The sequence below is a fragment of the Poecilia mexicana genome, unplaced genomic scaffold, assembly GCF_051168715.1.
Source record: "Poecilia mexicana isolate PSO_F unplaced genomic scaffold, ASM5116871v1 scaffold_18, whole genome shotgun sequence".
Classification (NCBI taxonomy): domain Eukaryota; kingdom Metazoa; phylum Chordata; class Actinopteri; order Cyprinodontiformes; family Poeciliidae; genus Poecilia; species Poecilia mexicana.
In genome coordinates, this window is record NW_028263387.1 from 25,620,045 (window position 1) to 25,628,467 (window position 8,423).

The following is an 8,423-nucleotide window of genomic DNA, read 5'->3' on the forward strand; positions in this document are numbered from 1 at the left end:
ATGTTTTCTGGGAGTGACAAAAACAGATAATCAAATAGACATAAAGGTTCACACTGACAGAATTGAGCATAAAATGATTTAGAATCATGGAAGATCTAGATTTTTCAATTAACTGCATTCAACCAAGAGGTTTGATTCTAAAAATGTTTCCATTTGGCCCAATCTCTGTTTTAAAACTGGCTTATTTTAAGTTTTACATGTAAAACAATCCAGACACACAAACATTGCTGCTTGCTTCTTATTTATTATCACAGAGCAGGAGAGAAACTGATTACAGTAGCAAACTATCACCAAAGATTTAAAGCACAATCAACTGGATTATATTTAGATGTAATAATATCAACCTTTGACTCGTGTTTGAAGCCAAAAGTTGATGATTGATTACAAGAAAAAGCAACTCATTATTTTTGCTGGATGTTTGACCTGCAGATTTACTTGGCAGGACGAATCTTCATGCTGAAGCTCTTCAGGGAGTAATCATGTCCCTTCCAGTGATACCATTCCACTCCAACAGCATAGAGAGTCTTGTCAGCCCCCCAGCGATAAACCCCATTAGGGTTTGCATGGTGACAATCATTGTACCAGAAAGCACCCAGATATTTTTTGGCACAGTTGTTTTCGTTCCACTTGTCCTGGTCTTTGTCAAAGGTGGTAAATTTCTGTTCATTGTGAATGGCAAGGCTGTCTCCTGCAGAAATCATTACAGGACATGAAAACTATATGAATAAAAAGACATTGAGTTGAAAACTTAAATAATGAAAAAAAAATTGTCATCAGACAAAAATAAAATTGTAATTTTTATATATTAAAAAAAATACTGGTTTTGTAATAAGTTCTTTATGTTTTGTGAAATAAATCATAAGAAGTTATGTTAATCTCTTACTAGGCTATTAGCAGTGAGATCAATTAAATTTACTTTGATCAGGTTTTTTGCTGTGAACTGCCAACATCAATCTGTTTGCTTCAGAACCATAAGAACAAACTCTGGGTATAGATATCACTGACACAACACATTTAATCCAATGGAAGTGGTTTCTTATGAACCCTGAATGGTCTAACTACAGCAAATTAGCTTTATTATTATTATAGATGTTATACATATGTAATAACACATCCATCCATCCTGTCTAGTAACCTTAGGATGAGGTTTTCTCATGACTCACCAGCGCCCCCTTTGTTGTTGAAACCACTCACATGCAGCATGTAACCGTCACACTCAGCATCAACTTTAAATGAGGAGTAAAGGGCAAACTTTTTGTTTCCTTCAAAGTCCTCCATGTCGACCATCAGCTCATGGTTCTGAAGTCGTGTCAACTCATGGATGTTATCAAGACCTGCACAGACATGAAAACCATTAAAATTGGATTTTTACTGAGACTTTCACACACTAAGTACTTAGTTGGGTCTCCTTCTGCTCAGGTTACTGCAGCAATGCAGAGTGGCATGGAGTCGATCAGTCTGTGGCTTTGCTCAGGTGATATGAGAGCCCAGATTTTTCTGATAGTGACCTTCAGCTCTTCTGAATTGTTGGGTCTTCACTATTGTGTCTTCCTCTTCATGATACCCCAGAGATTTTCTATGACGTTAAGGTCAGGTGAGTTTGCTGGCCAATTAAGATCAGGTAAACCCTGATCCTTAAACCAGGTACTTTGGCTCTGTGTGCAGGTCCAAAGTCCTGTTTGAAAATTAAATCTGCATCTCCATGAAGTTGGTCAGCAGCTGGAAGTGCCCTAAAACTTCCTGGCAGATGTCTGTGTTGACCTTGGACCTCTGTGTGTGATGGTTCTTGAAGCACTGACTCCAGTTTTACTCCACTCTACATTTATAAATGGGTTTTGTTTCACAATGCCCTCCAGGTTGTGGTTATCCTGATATATTCTAATTTTCTGAAATACTGAATTTGTAGCTTTCATTGTTTGTCGGCGCAGGGGCGGAGCTATGGGGGGTTGGGGGGGCAGCAGCCCCTAGGGAGGGCCAGGATGGGAGGCAGAAAATGACTTCAGAGATCCAAGTCTGTATCACGTCTGATGAGAGCTGAGGTGGGCACTCTCCTGTTGAGTACGGTGCATATAGATTATATAAAGAAGTCATCCAGTAGATCATATAGTAGGCTGCCGCCGCCATTGTTGACTCATGGTTGCTAAAAACTTTACAAGACCGACTGATTTTAGTGACAAAGTGGGTGTAAAATATTGAATAAAATGTTGTGCTACATGACTGGCTTTATTTTCACTCTTACATTTAACCTTATGACATACAAATTTATAAGTTGATTGCCGATATTGTCTCCAAGTGTATTCTGGGTAAAACACGTTACTAACCTTTATTTTCACTCTTACATTTAACCTTATGACATACAAATTTATAAGTTGATTGCCGATATTGTCTCCAAGTGGTATTCTTGGGTAAAACACTTTACTAACCATCCACAACGTCGTCATGAGTTTATTATTTTGGGTATAAAGGGCCCAGTTATTAGCCCCGCCCCCCCGGCCCGACGCCACTGTGTCAGCAATAATCATCAACACTAAGAGAAGTAAACATTTGAAATATATCAGTCTGAGTGTAGAGAATGAATATAATATACAAATGATACTTTTTGAATTCAATTACTGATTTAAATCAACTTTTTCACGATATTCAAACTTTTTGACTTGCACCTGCACACCATCACTTAGCAACACAATAGTGAGGAAGTGAGTCTAGAAAATAAACAGATGTTGACAAATGTAGCTATAATTATGTTATTATTGTCCTAATTAAATAAACCAACCACACATTGACTGTTCAGGTTTGTGTCTCACCCAGCCAGTACTCTCCAGCAGCGTTTCCAAAGCCTCTCTTGTACTCGGCCCAGTTTCTATAGAAGTTTACGGAGCCGTCCATCCTCCTCTGGAAAACCTGGACAAACAAAGGAATCTGTTCAAGGAGTGAACTAATTTCTCACTTACACATTCAGGCTGAAAAGGAAGTGGGTTTTACCAACTCTGAATTGATATCAATAATCAATATTTAACATGACAACATTTACTAAGTCTTATTTTTAACAGGGTGGTGAAAAGGAAAGAAAATAAAGACTCTTCTTTCAACAGGACTTGATGTTTGTTGGATGAAAACCTCCAGGAACCTTCAGATAAACCAAGTTGTTCTGCAATCAGAGTTCATGTTGAGTAGATGCGGACACTCACCGTCCAGCGTCCTCCCTCTGAGGTCATGTCACAGTAAGCCTTCACACAAACACACAGATTAATTGGGCTGCAGTAGATATAATATATAGTGGAACAATATATATTATTACTGTCTCAGTAACATGTGAACTTATAATTAAATAAAATTGCATCTCAATAAATAACTGCTTTAGTTGCAGGTGAAACAAACTGGAGCTTGAACTGAATCAACAACATATTAAACATCAAGAAATTAAGTTTCAAATATCCAGTTTAAGTAATGTGTGTGAAGACGAGTCACATTGAAGGCAGATTAACCTCCAGTCAGGTTTGGTGATGCACAGAACTCTAATCTGGATCTTCATTCTCATGAACAAACCAAACTTAAAGTTCACCTGAACAGCAGATGTAGATCCACTTGGATAGATGGTGTACACTCCACTGGGGAGTTTATTGTCCACTTTGTAGAGGTCATTACAGTCAGCTGGCAGTTTGACCTCTGCACAGCTGACCAGCAGTGGAGCCAAGAGGAGGAGAACTGATGACAGCTAGAAGACAGAACATGGCAACTTCTGAGCATCAAAGAAACCCTGATTAACATCCATCTAGTCAGATTAACCCTGATTAACATCCATCTAGTCAGATTAAACCTGATTAACATCCATCTAGTCAGATTAACTGATTAACATCCATCTAGTCAGATTAACTGATTAACATCCATCTAGTCAGATTAAACCTGATTTACATCCATCTAGTCAGATTAATTTATTAACATCCATCTAGTCAGATTAAACCTGATTAACATCCATCTAGTCAGATTAATCCTGATTAACATCCATCTAGTCAGATTAACTGATTAACATCCATCTAGTCAGATTAACTTATTAACATCCATCTAGTCACATTAACTCTGATGAACATCCATCTAGTCAGATTAAACCTGATTAACATCCATCTAGTCAGATTAACTGATTAACATCCACCTAGTCAGATTAACTTATTAACATCCATCTAGTCAGATTAAACCTGGTTAACATCCATCTAGTCAGATTAACTCTGATTAACATGCATCTAGTCAGATTAAACCTGATTAACATCCATCTAGTCAGATTAACTGATTAACATCCACCTAGTCAGATTAACTTATTAACATCCATCTAGTCAGATTAAACCTGGTTAACATCCATCTAGTCAGATTAACTCTGATTAACATGCATCTAGTCAGATTAAACCTGATTAACATCCATCTAGTCAGATTAACTGATTAACATCCACCTAGTCAGATTAACTTATTAACATCCATCTAGTCAGATTAAACCTGGTTAACATCCATCTAGTCAGATTAACTCTGATTAACATGCATCTAGTCAGATTAAACCTGATTAACATCCACCTAGTCAGATTAACTTATTAACATCCATCTAGTCAGATTAAACCTGGTTAACATCCATCTAGTCAGATTAACTCTGATTAACATGCATCTAGTCAGATTAAACCTGATTAACATCCATCTAGTCAGATTAACTGATTAACATCCACCTAGTCAGATTAACTTATTAACATCCATCTAGTCAGATTAAACCTGGTTAACATCCATCTAGTCAGATTAACTCTGATTAACATGCATCTAGTCAGATTAAACCTGATTAACATCCATCTAGTCAGATTAACCCTGATCCCTGTTCCTTGTCCTGCATGTTGTGCTGCCAGATTTGCAGCCTCAGACTCTCAGACTAATGCTGGATTCTAATGGTTTCTGGTCGGTGGGACCCCACAATTTTTTAACAACTCATTTGATCAGTCCTGTTAAGAAATGTTATTTCCAGAACCAATGATATGCTGTGTTTGCATTCATCCAATGTTTCAGTATGTTTAAAAAGTCAAACTCACAAATACCTAACATTTTAAATAGTCAACAGACTCACTAGAAGTTCTTTGATTGGTAAATTTTTGTCTACATTGTTAAATATGTTGTTTGTATTCATATTTTAATCATCACTGATGTTCCATAATTGGGGCATGCCATAGCAATGCATAGGGAGAGCAGTGACTGACCTGCGAAGCAGGTCAGTCACTGCCTCCATGCATTGCATGGCAGGCACCTATTGTTCTACACCCAATATAATGTCTGTTTATTATTATTATAACAACTTCTTCCATTACCGTTAATGCGGCTCGTACCGCTGCGTGCCCACCCACAAAAATGGTATCAAAACGTGCGGCTTGATCCCGGCATTGGAGCTATTATTTTTATTGGGGATCGGACTTATGACGGCGACGTAAAAAGCGAAAAACGAGCAAAATTTCCAACTGCCGAACCTTCGACGAATCTTAGAGTGTAACTGAAACCAACTGCCGCTTTTTAGAGTGAGAAAAAGAGTGGATTTTTGACCCCAAAATAATTTTGAAATCGCTCTCATGGGTGCAAAAATTGGTCTATCGGTCTGAAACTCGGTCATGACATTGATACGCATGCCTGCTCCGGTAAAATGTCTTCGAAATTTCTCTAGGGCTGACGGTTTTCTGTCAAGGTGCTTCAGAGCAAAATCAAGTGACAGGGTACCTTCAGGCACTCCACCATTCATTTTCAGACTTTTCTGAAAAATTTCTGAGCTCAGCGCACACCATTTTTCTCTCATCACTGCAATTACTGTGATTGAGCTACAGATATGAATCGCGGTAATAGATGAGATGAGAAATAGCCCTCTCATATGCTTCAAACGGTTTTTGGATCGGACTTACGGAACCCGAACGGGAAGCAGTCGTTCGGACTGCTTTTTCCATTCAAACTGACTGGGTGTCTCATAAAGATAGATAAGTCTGACACACACAGGGCACTTTCATCACTATAGCAACAGAATGCAGAGGAAGGCTGGCAGCTGGTTTGGACTACAAAGACTCTGTAGTTCTAAATATGGCGGAACACTTTAATACAGAGGGCAGAGCAGGAGGTCAGAACTACAACATGGCGGAACACTCAATTATTACAGAGGAGGAGTTGGCTGGTATTATAAACAACTTGTGCTTTGAGCATTATATAACTGATTTAACCTGATCACTATTACACATGAAATTAGTGTGGCAATTTCAAATGAAGCTTATTGAAAATTTTCAAAATAAAAGCCTTGACAATTTTTACATCATGTAATTGCTCTTTTTACATACATTTCTGCAAAAAGTTCTGAGCTCAGCGCACACCATTTTTCTCTCATCACTGCAATTACTGTGAATGAGCTACAGATATGAATCGCGGTACTAAATGAGACGACAAATAGCCCTCTCATTTGCTTCAAACGGTTTTCGAATACGTATCACGGTTCCCGAATGGAAAGGAGTTGTTCGGACAGCTTTTTGGAGTGAAACTGGCTGGCTCAAACACATAGAATTGTTTCTCCCCCTGTCTGGAGAAACACAGGGGGAGGCTTGATCACTATAGCAACAGAACACAGACAAAAGCCAAACTGCTCCTTAGGACTACAAAAACACCATCTTTGTAGTTCTAAACACGATGGAACACTTTACTACAGAGGCCTGAGCAGAAGGTCGGAAGGTCAACATGGTGGAACCCTCAATCATTACAAAGGAGGGCTGAGCTGGCAGTTAAGAAGTACATAATGGTGGAACTCTGACTTATTACAGAAAGAAGGTGAGCAGAATGTTATAACTACAGACAGGGCAGAATGTTCTGGGCTTTATATATAAACTGGTTTAACCCAACCACTGTTAGACATGGGATTAGTGTGGCCATTTAAAATGAAGCTTACTGAAAATTTCAAAATAAAAGCCTGAATATTCCTCTCAGGCCTTTATTATGTTTTTCTCTCAGGTTAGTGCAGAGACAACTACAGATTTAAATCGTGGTTCCATCGGAGACAAGAAATTGCCCTCTTATATGCTTCAAAAAGTTTTCGGATTGCTCTTATGGATGCTGAACAGTAAGCCGCTTTGATCAGAAAAACTAACTGCTTCAAAGAGTTGCTGCACTCCTCTCATGCTAGTGCAACGCCGTAGGCGTTGCAATAATATTAAGCTTTTTTCGCATTTTTTTTCCTCAGGATAGTTAGGATAGTTAATGTTGTGCACAAGATTGTGCACAACATTAGCACAAACTTTAGCATTTTACTACCCCCACTAGTGCACTGCCTTGCGCAGCAAGGCAGTGCACATCCTAACATCCTAACATCCTACATGAATATTAGTCTTCACGCTAATATTAGCATTTTGGCTTATGCATTAATTTCAACATACTGAATGGTACAGGTGCAGTTTAGTCAACATGTTTCTGACTCACCATAGGTTATTGACTACATTGAAGCTTTCTTTAGCATTAATGCTAATTTTTTGCATTAGAACGCTTGATTAAAAAGCGACGGGCACACTTTGGCATGCCCCTTAAAATTTCTGCGGAATTTTCTAGTTTGTACATTTTTATGTACAATGTCTCTGTGCTGTTTCCATCTTGTTATTGATGAAATTTTAAATCTTAATAAAATCTTTCCAGGTTAAAGTAAATAAAGATAGATAAATCATTGTTCATTTTTCCTACATTATACATCATTAAATTAATAATTCAGTTACAGATATTTTTATAGTGCATGGTACAGGCTTACCTTCATCTTTACTGTTGATCTGGATAAAATTGATCAAAACTGATGAAAATCTGGAGTCAGTATGGATCACTACTGAACTGCAATACAATGAAATTCCCTGTCAATGTAAAATAAATAGAGAAACTTTAATGGTCAAAGACAGTTGTAAATGAATTCATTCGTCCATCTCTCACCTGCAGCTGCGATGAACTTGATTCCAAACTTCTGCTTCTCGTCTGTATCTCCGACGTTAAGACACCGTTATTTATACCTGCTGAATGTGCTGACGTGTCGCCTCACCTGATTATCAGAAACCTAAATCAATCATCACCTAATGAAAATAGACTTTGGCTTCATCATTTTACAAAGCAAATACTGGATACAGGATCTGGACGAACGTGTGACTGAAAGGGAACACCAATGCTTCCAAAGAAGATATGAAGGAACAACTTTTATTACAGGCTTCTAAAAACATTGTATCTTTCCTCGTAGACATATTTACTCAGTGTTGTTATCAGACCTTTTAGTCAATACATCTGTATCCTGGTAGAAATCTGACCCAACACCAACACGCCATACACAAGCAAAACGTTGGCCAGCTTCCTGTTGGGGATTGAATTAGGATTGATTATATCTAATGTGGTTCTGATCGACTGGATCAGCATTC

The 8,423-nt window shown here is 38.2% G+C and overlaps 1 protein-coding gene across 1 annotated transcript; it reads right to left on the minus strand.

The window, feature by feature from the left end:
- Positions 1 to 224: 224 nt before the first annotated feature.
- On the minus strand, positions 225 to 7,874 carry LOC148154345 (microfibril-associated glycoprotein 4-like). The gene is made up of 6 exons (XM_088015446.1): positions 7,778 to 7,874; positions 3,563 to 3,715; positions 3,189 to 3,227; positions 2,805 to 2,901; positions 1,164 to 1,334; positions 225 to 688 (listed from the first exon to the last, which is right to left on the minus strand). Exons 1-6 carry the CDS (start codon positions 7,781 to 7,783, stop codon positions 432 to 434), a joined length of 723 nt encoding a protein of 240 aa, XP_087871572.1. The 5' UTR covers positions 7,784 to 7,874; the 3' UTR covers positions 225 to 431.
- Between the last annotated feature and the right edge of the window lie 549 nt (positions 7,875 to 8,423).

What these genes read in the sequence shown, in the direction of transcription:
- LOC148154345 (XM_088015446.1), bottom strand. An exon ending in CAGAGGGAGGACGCTGGACG is followed by an intron (nt 2,902 to 3,188) that starts GTGAGTGTCCGC and finishes TTGTTTGTCCAG; the next exon opens with GTTTTCCAGAGGAGGATGGA. An exon ending in CAACAACAAAGGGGGCGCTG is followed by an intron (nt 689 to 1,163) that starts GTGAGTCATGAG and finishes TGATTTCTGCAG; the next exon opens with GAGACAGCCTTGCCATTCAC.